Source organism: Schistocerca serialis, chromosome 3 (assembly GCF_023864345.2).
Source record: "Schistocerca serialis cubense isolate TAMUIC-IGC-003099 chromosome 3, iqSchSeri2.2, whole genome shotgun sequence".
Taxonomy (NCBI): Eukaryota; Metazoa; Arthropoda; class Insecta; order Orthoptera; family Acrididae; genus Schistocerca; species Schistocerca serialis.
Window position 1 is genome coordinate 113,862,190 of NC_064640.1, and position 14,424 is coordinate 113,876,613.

The following is a 14,424-nucleotide window of genomic DNA, read 5'->3' on the forward strand; positions in this document are numbered from 1 at the left end:
GACATCACACACTATCCTCTGTGTCCTTGGTGGCTGAGATGGATGGAAGCCGGCACGGTAGCTCAGCGTGTTCGGTCAGAGAGATGGTTGGCCTCTGTAATAAAAAACTGAGTGGAAGGATCAACATCCCATAGCGCTCAGAGCCATTTGAAGGATCAACAAACGAACTTTAACGGATGTCATGTGACGTCCGCAACGACCAAACCCACCGATAAAAAAAAAAAAAGAAGGATGGATAGAGCGTCTGCCATGTAAGCAGGAGATCCCGGGTTCGAGTCCCGGCCGGGACACAAATTTTCAACTGTCACCGTATCAACACCTGTATGCAGCTAGGGGTATTCATTTCACTGTAATTTCACACTTATTTAAATTTCAAAGTATAAAAACACAAACATCAGACTGTAGGACTGCACAAGCGAACGATGAAACAATTTTTTTAATCCAATTTGGCTTATTCTAGTAGTTTTTAATGTGCTGTTCCTAATACGATGGCAAAAAAGGCCGTACTACCCACTATTTTTTAAAATTAATAGCCGATACCATATTAGAAAATAGATTAAGTAAAGGCAAACCTACGTTTCTAGCATTTGTAGACTTAGAGAAAGCTTTTGACAATGTTCACTGGAATACTCTTTCAAATTCTGAGGGTGGCAGGGGTAAAATACAGGGAGCGAAAGGCTATTTACAATTTGTACAAAAACCAGATGGCAGTTATAAGAGTCGATGGACATGAAAGGGAAGCAGTTGTTGGGAAGGGAGTGAGGTTATTCAATCTGTATATTCAGCAAGCAGTAAAGGAAACAAAAGAAAAATACGGAGTAGGAATTAAAATCCATGGAGAAGAAATAAAAACTTTGAGGTTCGCCGATGACACTGTAATTTTGTCAGAGACAGCAAAGGACCTGGAACAACAATTGAACGGAATGGACAGTCTCTTGAAAGGAGGATATAAGATGAACATCAACAAAAGCAAAATGAGGATAATGGAATGTAGTCGAATTAAATTGGGTGATGCTGAGGGAATTAGATTAGGAAATGAGATGCTTAAAGTAGTAAATGAGTTTTGCTATTTGGGGAGCAAAATAACTGATGATGGTCGAAGTAGAGAGGATATAAAATGTAGACTGGCAATGGCAAGGAAAGCGTTTCTGAAGAAGAGAAATTTGTTAACATCGAGTATAGATTTAAGTGTCAGGAAGTCGTTTCTGAAAGTATTTGTATGGAGTGTAGCCATGTATGGAAGTGAAACGTGGACGATAAATAGTTTAGACAAGAAGAGAATAGAAGCTTTCGAAATGTGGTGCTACAGAAGAATGCTGAAGATTAGATGGGTAGATTACATAACTAATGAGGAGGTACTGAATAGAATTTGGGAGTAGAGAAATCTGTGGCACAAGTTGACTAGAAGAAGGGATCGGTTGGTAGGACATATTCTGAGGCATCAAGGGATCACCAATGTAGTACCGGAGAGCAGCGTGGAGGGTAAAAATCGTAGAGGGAGACCAAGAGATGAATACACTAAACAGATTCAGAAGGATATAGGTTGCAGTAGGTACTGGGAGATGAAGAAGCTTGCACAGGGTAGAGTAGCATGGAGAGGTGCATCAAACCAGTCTCTGAACTGAAGACCACAACAACAACTATACAACGGGAATTTTTACGATTTTGGTGATAGATGTTTCATACACTATCCGATCAAAAGTATCCGAGCACCGCTTCTCAATGCGAAATGGACCACTAGATGTCACGAGGGGCAGAATTGCCAGTTTAAAACGAGCCAGGGAGTATTGCGTTGTCAGTAGACAAGTAGTAACAGTAGAAAGGTCGGTTAGGAGAGGTCTGTGGCTTCGAACGTGGCCTAGTCATTGGATGTCACCTGAGTAACATGTCCTCAGGGACATTTAGACCCTTCTAAAGCTACCAAAGTCGACCGTATGTGATATTATTGTGAATTTGAGATGCGAATGAACAACCACAACTAAACCAAGACCAGCCAGACTCCATGTACTGACTGACAAGGGTCCGTCGAACGTTACGGAGAGTGGTTGTAAAAGATCACATGAGATCAGCGGAAGGAATCACTCGTGAATTCCAAACTGCTACCGGCAGTCCAGCCAGCATAATGGCTGTGCGTTGGGAGTGAAAAAGCATGGCATATCATGGTCGAAGATCTCCTCATAAACCACACATTTCTGTAGTCACAGCTAAGCGACGCTTGAGGTGGTGTAAAGACAGTGGATGACTTGAAATGAGTGATTTGGAATGATGAATCACGATATTCTCTGTGAAATTCCGGTGGATGGATTTGAATTTGGCGAAGACCTGGAGAATTCAACTAACATCTTGTGTAGTGCAAAATAGTGAACTACGGAGGAAATTGTGTTCCAATATGGGTGTAATTGTCGTGGTTGGGGTGTGGCCCCCTAACTGCACTTAAGAAAATCAGAAATGCGGAAGGATATGAACATATTTTACAACACGCAGCAGAGGAATAGTTCGAAGACGATTTGTAGCAGAACAGTTTAAGAAGTTAGGCTGTTTGACGAGGGCCGGCCGGGGTGGCCGAGCGGTTCTAGGCGCTACAGTCTGGAGCCGCGCAACCGCTACGGTAGCAGGTTGGAATCCTGCCTCGGGCATGGATGTGTGTGATGCCCTTAGGTTAGTTAGGTTTAAGTAGTTCTAAGTTCTAGGGGCCTGATGACTTCAGAAGTTAAGTCCCATAGTGCTCAGAGCCATTTTTTTGTTTGACGAGCCTCAAGACTTGCTTTTTTTAACAGTTAACTAGAATTTTCCTTGAATATTTGAGTCGTGTCGGTAACTAACAAAGTGAGAGCTTTCAACACGCTGTCATAAAGCAGCTACTGTGGGGCGGTGGTTTGTGGATACTAACATCCCTGAAGTGACCTGGTCTGGCCAGAATCCTCACCTGCAACCAATGGAACACTTTTGGGTTGAGTTACAACGTCACCTTCACTCCAGATCCTGGTGTCCAACATAACTACCTTGTCTGGTTTCGGCTTTTGAGAAAGAATGTTCTGCCATTGTTCCACAGACATTGAGACATCTCATTGAAAGTGTCCCCAGAAGAGTTCAAGTCGTCATAAAAACGAAGGGTGGTGGTGACACATCATATTAATGTGCACTTGCAGGTGTTAATAATCTGAAGTTATTATTATACTGAAAGTAGTTAACCGATTAGTATATGTTGTAAATATTATAATAAGCTATTTCGTTCTTCTTTATTATTATAGCCGGCCGCCGTGGCCGAGCAGTTCTAGGCCCTTCAGTCCGGAACCGCGCTGCTGCTACAGTCGCAGGTTCGGATCCTGCCTCGGGCATGGATGTGTGTGATGTCCTTAGGTTAGTTAGGTTTAAGTAGTTCTAAGTCTAGGGACTGATGACCTCAGATGTTAAGTTCCATAGTGCTTAGAGCCATTTGAAAAATTTATTATTATCAGAAATGAAAGGGAAAGATATTGTTTTTGTTGAACCTGAAACTCGGAAAATGATATTCAATTCCAAGTTTGAATAAAAAGTCACTGTAAGTGACAAATGAGCTTAGGTTTCATTGTTCTTAGGTAGCAAAAAGATCCATACTACATTTCTGTTGTAGATAGGCTGTTTGACGAGCCTCAAGATTCGCTTTTGGAACAGTTACTTAGAATTTCCCTTAAAAATCTGGGTCGTGTCAGTAACTAACAAAGTGAGTGCTTTCAACACGGCATCAAAGTGATGGAAACACGCTATCACGGTCATTCGAATAACGACATGGTGGGAGGCTGCTGTTAGGCACTTCACCGAAACGTACAATAGACTATACCTCTCGGAAAAAGCTATACAAGACGCTTTAGGGGGAAGAGAGGAAGGAAATACAAACCAGTGGACACACAATTCCAATGAAATAAAAAAGTGCTTTTCCCCCCAATGAAACATATGTTCACACTGGAAAAATACTTTTCATTCCAATTGCACGTGATTTGCTAATGTTCTTGTTTATGACATCGTGACACTAGAAACTGAGGTAAATATACGAATTCAGTGTCTACAACACCATGGGGTTAAGCTTTTACTTAACAAAAAGTAACAAAATTATTTTTTCGTTGGCATGTATTGTCGCGCAGACCTTTGCGACACCACAGGACACTGCGGTCTTACCTGAAACACCATGAGCCTTTCACATTTCTTCTAGATTTCAAAGTTTGTGTCTCCTTGGATCCCTCCCTCCTATTCCTTCCATTGTATTGGCCACGAAAGCTTAAGCTGGTGCAGACTGCGTCTCGACTGTATTGTAGGAAGATTTATAAGGATAACAATATCGAAACACGGTGAGAAATGAGTACTTGAACATAAATGCAGATACTAGTCAAGCCTGCAGGTTGTGATGTTGTATTTGACCACCAACGGCACTTGTATAATCTCCTCAAAACGTTTGAAATGTCAGTCGTGGCCACTACAGAGTCCTGTGTAGCTGTGATTGTATTACGGTGGAGGTAAGTGAATTCTAACGTGGGCAAATCGTTGGCGGCCGTATGATGGGTGCTTCCGTAACTGCTGGAATCGAAAATCACTATGAGTGATACAAATGCCCGTAACAGGAAAATGTGGTGCCGAAGCCATAAAACCTGGACTGTGGAGAATGGAAGAAAGTCATTTGGGTGGATGAGTCTTTTTTCATACTGTTTCCAAATGTTGGCGGTGTTTTATCCCTAAGAGGGGAAGAAGCTGGGTGTGCGATGATTTTTTGGGCAGCCATATCGTGGTATTCCATGGGTCCTATGGTTACTCTGCAAGATGGCAGTAGTGCCAAGGATTATGTGATCATTGAGGATGATCAAGTTTATCTCATGGTACAATGCTTGTTCCCCAATGGTGAGACTGTGTTCCAAGACGACAAGCCACAGACTCACACAGCTCGCATCGCCCAGAACTGGTTTTTTGAGCACGACACGAATTGTAGCATCTACCGTGCCCACCACAACCACCAGATCTCAATATTATTGAGCTTTTGTGGTCTGCTTTGGAGAGACGGCTGTGTGATCGCTATTTTCTTCTGCCATTGTTACCTGAACTTGCCACCATTTTGCAGGAAGAATGGTATAAGATTACCTTGAAAACCATACAGGACCTGTATTTATGCATTCGGAGACGACTGGAAGTTGCTTTGAATGTCAGTGGGTTTCCTACACCTTAGTAGGCACGGTAATGTGTTGTATTTTTAGTGTTTCCATATTTTTTTCCAACCGCTGAGTTTTTGCATGCGTACATTTATATAAATGATCTAGGTGATAATCTGAGCAGCCTCCTTAGATTGTTTGCAGATGACGCTGTAATTTACCGTCTAGTAAAACCATCACACGATCAATTCCAATTACAAAATGATTTAGAGAGAATTTCTGTATGGTGCGAAAAGTGGAAATTAGCAGAGAAACAACTGAAAGAAATGAAAGCAAATAAATCGCCAGGTACTGATGGAATCCCAATTCGTTTTTACAAACAGTGCTGTACAGCATTGGTCTCTTACTTAGCTTGCATTTATCTCGAATCTCTCCCAGGCAAAAGTCCCAAGCGACTGGAAAAAAGCGCAGGTGACTCCTGGATATAAGAAGGGTAAACGAACAGACCCACAAAATTACAGACCAATATTTTTAACATCGGTTTGCTGCAGGATCCTTGAACATATTAGAAGTTTGAATATAGTAAATTTCCTTGAATGGAAAAAGCTTTTGTCCACAAATCAGCATGGTTTTAGAAAGCTTGCCCTTTTCTTACATGAGATCTTGCGAACCATGTATGAAGGGCAACAGGCGGATTCGATATTTCTAGATTTACATAAAGCATTTGATACGATGCCACACTGCCGACTGTTAAGGGAGGTGCAAGCATGCGGAACGAGTTCCCAGGTATGTGAGTGGCTCGAAAACTTCTTAAGTAACAAAACTCAGTATGTTGTCCTCGACGATGAGTGTTCACCAGAGACAAGGGTATCGTCAGGAGTGCCCCAGGGAAGTGTGATAGGACCACTGTTATTTTCCATATACATAAATTATCTGGTGGACAGGCACTAAACAAAGAAAAGTGCGAGGTCATCCACATGGGTACTAAAAGAAATCCGATAAATTTTGGGTATACGATAAATCGCACAAATCTAAGGGCTGTCAGTTCGACTAAATACCTAGGAATTATAATTACGAGCAACTTAAATTGGAAAGAGCACATAGATAATACTGTGGGGAAGGCGAAACAAAGACTGCTCTTTGTTGGCAGAACACTTAGAAGATGCGACAAACCCACTAAAGATACAGCCTACATTACACTTGTCCGTCCTCTGCTGGAATATTGCTGCACGGTATGGGTTCCTTATCACGTGGGATTGACGGAGGACATCGAAAAAGTGCAAAGAAGGGCAGCTCGTTTTGTGTTATCGCGCAATAGGGGTGAGAGTGTCACTGATATGATAAGCGAGTTGGGGTGGCAGTCACTGAAACAAAGGCGGTTTTCTTTGCGGCGAGATCTATTTACGAAATTTCAGTCACCAACTTTCTCTTCCGAATGCGAAAATATTTTGTTGGCACCCACCTACGTAGGGAGAAATTATCATCATAATAAAACAAGTGAAATCAGAGCTCGAACGGAAAGATTAGGTGTTCCTTTTTCCCACGCGCCATTCGAGAGTGGAATGGTAGAGAAGTAGTATGAAAATGCTTCGATGAACCCTCTGCCAGGCACTTAAGTGTGAATTGCAGAGTAACCATGTAAATGTAGATGTGGATGTAGATGGTACTTTTATGTATTCTGTGTCTGTCTTTCACATCTGTGTGTGGTAAATAGTGCACTTTAAAAGACAAATGCTATTCTCTGCAGGCAGCCTTGTGGAACAGGAGAGAGAGAAGCTGAGGCTGGAGTATGAGAAGCAGATGGAAGAGATGAGGAGGGAATACGAGGCAGAGCACGTGAATAACTGCAAGCTGCAGGCAGACATGCACGCCCTCAAGAAGCATTACGAGCAGCAGCTGGACAAGATCAACCGACAGGTGAGGCTGGCACTGCCTTTAACTTTTGTTTAACACTCTTACTCTGAGCAACTAGTTAAATTCTAAATAATTATTACACATAGTTTTCTGTTTAGGAAATGTATGTGAAAAATACGTGACACCTCTATAGCATGGTGCGTGCTTAAATGCTGAAATCAGTACCGGAATCTGTTTCAAACGCAGCTTTATACTTTTTTTCACTGTGTAAAAAATGGTAGTATGATCAATATTACTATCCACAAATTAAATATAAAATATATGTGCACGTTACTATAATAAATTGAGTAATTGAAGATAGATGAATGAGTAATATAGAAAACAAGCCCGCTCGGTTGGCCGTGCGGTCTAACGCACGGCTTTCCAGGCGGGAAGGAGCGCCTGGTCCCCGGCACGAATCCGTCCGGCGGACTGCTGTCGAGGTCCGGTGAGCCGGCCAGTCTGTGGATGGTTTTTAGGCGGTTTTCCATCTGCTTTGGCGAATGCGGGCTGGTTCCCCTTATTCCGCCTCAGTTACACTATGTCGGCGATTGCTGTGCAAACACGTTCTCCACGTACGCGTACACCACCATTACTCTACCACGCAAACATGGGGATTACACTCGTCTGGTGTGAGACGTTCCCTGGTGGGTCCACCGGGGGCCGAACCGCACAATAACCCTGGGTTCGGTGTGGGGCGGCGGAGGGGTAAAGTGGACTGCGGTAGTCGTCGTGGGGTTGTGGACCACTGCGGCTGCGGCTGCGGCGGGGACGGAGCCTCTCCGTCGTTTCTAGGTCCCCGGTTAACATACAATACAATACAATATAGGAAACACTTTGCAGCGCCAGCGAACGTTTACAAGGTCACATCTCTTAAACGCGGCTTCACAGGCCTCACGTCTCCTGTGAGAAAGCTTTCAATAGAGCATTACCCATTTCCTTTTTATTTTTTGCACAATAACCATTTATAAATTATTATGTGCTATGAAATTGTTCTATTGTAGCAGATTTTTTTCTATTACCGCTGTGTTTGACAAGTTGCAAGAGCTGTTTCGGAGTAACACGAATCTCAACCTGCTATACATTTCAAACAATTTCATTGCGTGTTATTGATCAGCGTTTTGTTACAGGAGAAGTACGATGCAGCCTTTCCATCAAATGGAGTCTCAGATGAGAGTGGAAAACTGGAAGCCTCAATCGGGTAACTTTCTTTGTGACTACTATTGCGTTTGTATTTAATGAAAATTCAGTCAGAAACATTGCTTCAGATTGGAATAATATTTGTGCAAAATTAATATGACATGCTGCTTCTACATCTTTTTTCCAAATATGTCCGCGTCTACTTTGCTTTCATATCTACAAGATGTAAACTCCGCAATCGACTATGTATCACATGTAGAAAGGAATACTTCGCATCGTCATTAGACTTCCACTTCCTGTTCAGTTCACGTACTGAACGAGGGCAAAATGTCTGTAACCCCCACACGCGTCTTCGTCTCTCCACTCTTGACCTTATGCGCTTTCGTTGAAATACACAACGCAGTTACCAGATACTTACTGGGCCTCTGTTTCGTGGAATGATCATCGCCGTTCTCGCAAAAATATCCATTTTAATTTCCTTAGAATTCAAATAACATTCTCGTACGTCGCAAACAAGCCTATTATTGATTCAACATACCCTTTCTGAATTGCTTCGACTTTTTCCTTCATGTTAACTTTGTGGAGGTCCTAAACACTCAAGTACAGAATAATCCGCATGGAATTATTATAAGCAGATGTTTGCAGTTGCGTTACACTTCAAAAATTCTCCCAAAAAATTACCCTATGTACAACTAATTGTACGTCTTCTTCAGTTTTATATGGTGACATAACCACTGGATGTGGTTATGCCCTTTTCGCTGCGGCAGCCATTAATACAAAATTCTCAGTGCATAAGACTCTTTAAAGAACTTTCGACGTCAATACCATTGTCATCATAGACAGGAAATAAAAAAGTCTGAGTGCCAGTTTGTGTCCCATAAATACTCCTACGCTCGCCGAAAGCGCTGAAAATGCCCTATGTGACTTCAGAGTACGACATCAGATTTTTATCTCCTGCCTATGAGGACCTTGGTACTGATTCTCGAGAACTTCAGTACCAATTTTGGTTTGATGTGGCTTTTGAACAGATAATTTGATATTATTATCGCTGGATATGTCTAATTTGTTTCGTCATACCGAAAATTTTATCTCTGAAAGCACAGACTGCAAGGCATTTGACTGACTTTTACTGATGTTCTGTTTCCTCGAATGTCTACACTTACCGGTCTGCATTAGTTAAGAAAGTTAACAGCAGCGAACAGCAAATCAGTTTCACCTGTTTGGTGTAAGCGCTCTGCTGACGTACGAATCTAAAGTTTCTTTGTGTGGCTCAATAGCCTGGTGCAAGTATTTTAACTGGACGCCACTTCGGCGACTTGCGTGTCCCTAACCTCCCCCAGTTATCCAACTGGAGAAAGCAGAGCTACAGTTCAACGTGGAATCCGAACCACGTGTCGTTTCTGGCGACTGGTCATATCGTTATGAGGTGAAGGCTAGGTTAAAATTAAGACTGAAAAACGGGTGGTCCGATCGAAATTCGATTCCGCTACTTCCGGTTTCCAGGCACGCGGCTTACCGCTACATTACCACGCCCTACATGCATGTATAGGTAGCTCATCTATAGATTTTGATGAGTGGGTTCTCGAGTATCAAAATATGTGAGTTAATGGCAGCGTCTTTTGACTGCTATGACTTAGAAGATTAAATTATTTATACCCCCAAAGGCACCTTAAACCTTAGTATTCCACGTCAATTTCAACTTCATACCTCTACCTGTTCCTGAGAAAAAGGGGTCTTAACACGCCGACGGACAGACTGACGGACAACAAATGGCAAAAAATACTTTTTTATGTGATATAATTACAGATAATCAAAAATTGCGGATTTATTACTTTACTTGTACTGTGAAACCTTGCTTTTTGCAAAATTTCATGTATGTGACATTCATTTCAACTTTATGCCACTACCAGTTCATGACAAAAAGGGATCTTAACTGTCGAACAGAGACAGACAGACAGATAGACATGCAGACAAACGGACGAGAAAGTGACCTTTAAGGCTTTCCTTTTTCCGATCGAGGTACAGAACCCTAAAAAACGACGATTAACATATAGTTACCACGTTGCAACAAAGGATTCGCTCCTTTTCACAGGTAAAAATAGAAAACCGATTCATTATACCGTATCTCGTACGCTAACTTCATTGTTTCATTGGAAGGAATCAAGTGAATTGGCAGACGTCTATTCCCACGTTAGCCTTCTAAGCTAAAATATGAAAATTAATCACCAAAGTACGGCATACGACAGAAGATACAACGAAAAAGAGTTAAATTTACAGCCGCAGTTAAGTAAAGAAAAACAAAGGCGTTTTGATGAATGAATGAATGAATCTACATATAATTCCCTTCCTCACACTAAGCTACGGAACGCTGATTTATTAAAATAGCACATGAGGTTGCACTATTAACCTCGTCACAATTTTTTCTCTCTCTTTGTTTTATATCGAAACAGGTTCACTATCATCTATTACCATGGTAAAATATGAAAATAATCCTTCGGATTTACGAAAGTAAATACTTAAACTGTACTAATTTCTCGGCATTGTCGCTGCTCTGATGTGTACCGGAAAACTCATGAGGAGACACTATACATACCGGGTGATCAAACAGTCAGTATAAATTTGAAAACTGAATAAATCACGGAATAATGTAGATAGAGAGGTACAAATTGACACACATGCTTGGCATAACATGGGGTTTTATTAGAACCAAAAAAATACAAACGTTCAAAAAATGTCCGACAGATGACGCTTCATCTGATCAGAATAGCAATAATTAGTATAACAAAGCAAGACAAAGCAAAGATGATGTTCTTTACAGGAAATGCTCAATATGTCCACCATCATTCCTCGACAATAGCTGTAGTCGAGGAATAATGTTGTGAACAGCACTGTAAAGCATGTCCGGAGTTATGGTGAGGCATTGGCGTCGGGTGTTGTCTTTCAGCATCCTTAGAGATGTCGGTCGATCACGATACACTTTTGACTTCAGGTAACCCCAAAGCCAGTAATCACACGGCCTGAGGTCTGGGGACCTGGGAGGCCAAGCATGACGAAAGTGGCGGCTGAACACACGATCATCACCAAACGACTCGCGCAAGAGATCTTTCACGCGTGTAGCAATATGGGGTGTTTTCTTTTTTTGTTCTAAGAAAACCCCATGTCATTCCAAGAATGTGTGTCACTTTTTACCTCTCTATCTACATTATTCCGTGGTTTATTACGTTTTCAAATTTATACTGACTTTTTGATCACAGGGTATATTTGGACGGACACTTCCGTGCAGTGGGTAAACAGAAGCTTATTAGTGCAATTACAAAGTAGCGCCTTTTTGTGAGTATACAGCATACCATCAGGGGATTTACGCTGAGCGTAGTTCTTTTCCTGCAACCTCAGAATTTTCTAATATTTCCTATTCTCCGCCAACATTTTAGTTTTGCATTCTGTCACGCTGAGCCTGATGTCATCTATTAGCTATCATCTTTTCTGTCCGTTTCGTCCACTCACAGTTTGTTCTAAGGCACCCTTCATTACCCTCTCCATTTTCGTCAAATTCCCCACGCTACTGCTTTTCCTACTTTTCACTGTCCTCACTTCATTCACCCTTTTAATACGCCTCGGCTTTTGGTCTTCCCACATCACAGTTTCTACCTTCCTCCACGCCCACATTTTCAAAAAAATTGCGTCTTAGCAGTGTTTGCGTTCCCTACCAAGTAAGTTTACACTCCACACGAACCACTTCACTTACATTTTTCTATTTGGTTCACAAAAAAATTACATTACCCTGTTGTTTCCTTTACCATTGCTACTCATTTCTTCTTCTGCATAGTAAAAACTTGAAATTGTCTTCCTGTTTTACCATTTCTCTTCCAGACCCAACATTCATGATCCCTTCTTCCATGGCAATCATCACTGTCATCGTCTTCTTAAATTTTATCTTTTTACCACGTTCTTCACAATTGTTCGATGAATCTATTACTGATTGCATTCTCAGCTTCAGCTAATAATCCCACATTTCCAGTAAACTGTATAAACCTGATCATGCTTCCATCTACCAATACGTCTCCTTCTTCCTGAAGACAGTTATTCATTATTTCTTTCACATAAATAAAGAATAATGTTAGCGGCAAACAGTAAGCCTAACTTTGTTTTACATCTCTGCCAATTTCAATTGTCTCCGTTATTTTTTCTCAAAGTCTTATTTTTTCATTGTGTCTTATATAAAATGGTTAAAAGTCCTTTTTTTGCCATTTCACTCCAGTATTTAGTGAAATCTCCGTAAGCTTTGTCCATTTTACACTGTCATATGCTTTTTCTCCATCCACGAATATTAAATATCAAGGTACACAAGTTTGCATTCCTCAAAATATTTTTGGACATTTCTCCTTAATATTTTAGTTGCATCGCTTGCCCGTTTCCTTTTTCTGAATCTAAACTGATCTTCGTACAGCTCTCCTTCTACTTGACTGTAGATGCCAGCTAAAGATCCTTAAGCGGCATTTTGAGCACATGAGATCAAACTGAAAGTTCTGTTGCTGCAGCATTTTTAGCATTACTTTTCTTTGGGACTGGGCTCTTCACGATGTCGGTGAAAGATCAAGCTATTATTCCTTCACATTAATATTGTTGCATATGTACAGTAGCTCCCCTTTCCTTTCTTCTAGCCCTCTGTTCATTCCCATAGAAATGCCATCCTTCGCCACTGCTGTTCACTTTCTTTCCATCTCATTAAGTTCTGCCTATATTTCTTCCGTCAGAAATTCAAGGCCTTTGTCTTCATCTGTCAATCAACGTTCTTCTTCTGTCACCATCGTTTCAGGGTGGTTTCTAGTTTTGCAAAATTCTTCGTCATAATTCTTCCCCTCGTCAACTGTTACTTCTTTGAGAGTAACTGTTTCACCGTTTTCACCTTGTGGCATGCGTAGTATTTTAGAGTTGTTGCATTTGAAGTCCAGGTGATTTACTTCTCGGTGCCGTTCTCTCCTTTTTTTCACTTCACGTTTCTGTCGTAACCAGACCTCTTTTTCTTTTTCCGTCTCTTACACGAGGTATTTACTGAACGTCATGCGTCTTCTGCGGCTCTCCTCAGAAGTTATAATTTTCTATTACCTACATCATATGTCTTTTTTGCCTCACTTTGAACGTTGTCATCATCTTGGAACGCAAATACAGAAAGGAATATCGCTTGGCTCATATCGTATAAGGAATGCGTTTATTGCTGTCTCTTAGTTTATCATCGCAACATGCAGGATCGGATTTGAGAGTCTCTCCTATCCAGTAAAGTAGCGTTTTCAACATCCCTGAACGTTCTCGTTCATACTCTGTAATTTTTCTGTACTCTTTCTTTCCTTAACGAGGACTCCAAACAAGATCTTTTAAGGCCACAGTCGTCTAGGAGCGCATGGATCCATTAGGCGGCCAAGCAGTACGGAGATAAACATGCAGCACACGCAGGCGTGGTTGTAGTTGAGTCAGCGGAAGACAGTATGTCATGCGCACATTTGTACCGCTGACCTCTGTAGAGAAGCAGACACACATCTGCGCAGTAAGAGCGCCAGGTCGGCATTATTGGTGAGCACAACGTGACAAACGACCATGATCGGAAGGATTCCGTGCAAATTCTGATACAACTCTGTAGTAGTAGTTGCCGAAAGCCGCGCAGTATTTGCGTGTTGTTTTGGTCTTCTGTCTGAAGACTGGTTTCATGCAGCTTTTTATACTAGTCTATCTTGTGCAGACATCTTCGTCTCTGCATAACTGTTGCAACTTGCATCCATTTGACACTGCTTGCTGTAATCAAGCCTTGGAATTTGCATACTGTTGTATCCGCTCTTAAAATAATGACTTTGTGATTACAAAAAAAATGACGATTCTGATTACAAAGTAAGTGAAAACACACAGATTCGATTCAGTCTTCACGAGGAACAAGCAAGGATCGAGCAAATACTGCTCACGTCAAACAAATTCCGCTCTTTTCAACACTCAGTCTATAAATTGGAGTTGCAGGTCCGATGATAGACTCCGTTTTTCTAGACATTCTAAAAACTTAAGAAAAGGTCCTTACTAAAGCGCGACAGCAAAAACTGTGACGGTGCGAATAATTTTCACGTACAGGGTGATTTCGTGAGAATGTTATAAACTTTCAAGGATGATGGAGAACGGTGTAAATGTATCAATTTGAGGTAAGGAACCCTGGCCCGGAAACGACTGTGTGGAAAGTTATAAGCGAAAATCACTCTGATAGCGGAATACATGTCCCGGTACTGTTGTTGCTAGTACT

At 41.5% G+C, this 14,424-nt stretch overlaps 1 protein-coding gene across 1 annotated transcript in view; it reads left to right on the forward strand.

Annotated features, from left to right (window-relative positions):
• Positions 1-14,424, forward strand: part of LOC126471545 (osmotic avoidance abnormal protein 3) — a 379,608-nt gene that overhangs the window by 210,844 nt on the left and 154,340 nt on the right. The window contains exons 8-9 of the mRNA XM_050099771.1: positions 6,862-7,031; positions 8,138-8,208. Coding sequence (XP_049955728.1) covers positions 6,862-7,031; positions 8,138-8,208 — 241 coding nt within the window. The remainder of the gene's footprint in view (positions 1-6,861; positions 7,032-8,137; positions 8,209-14,424) is intronic.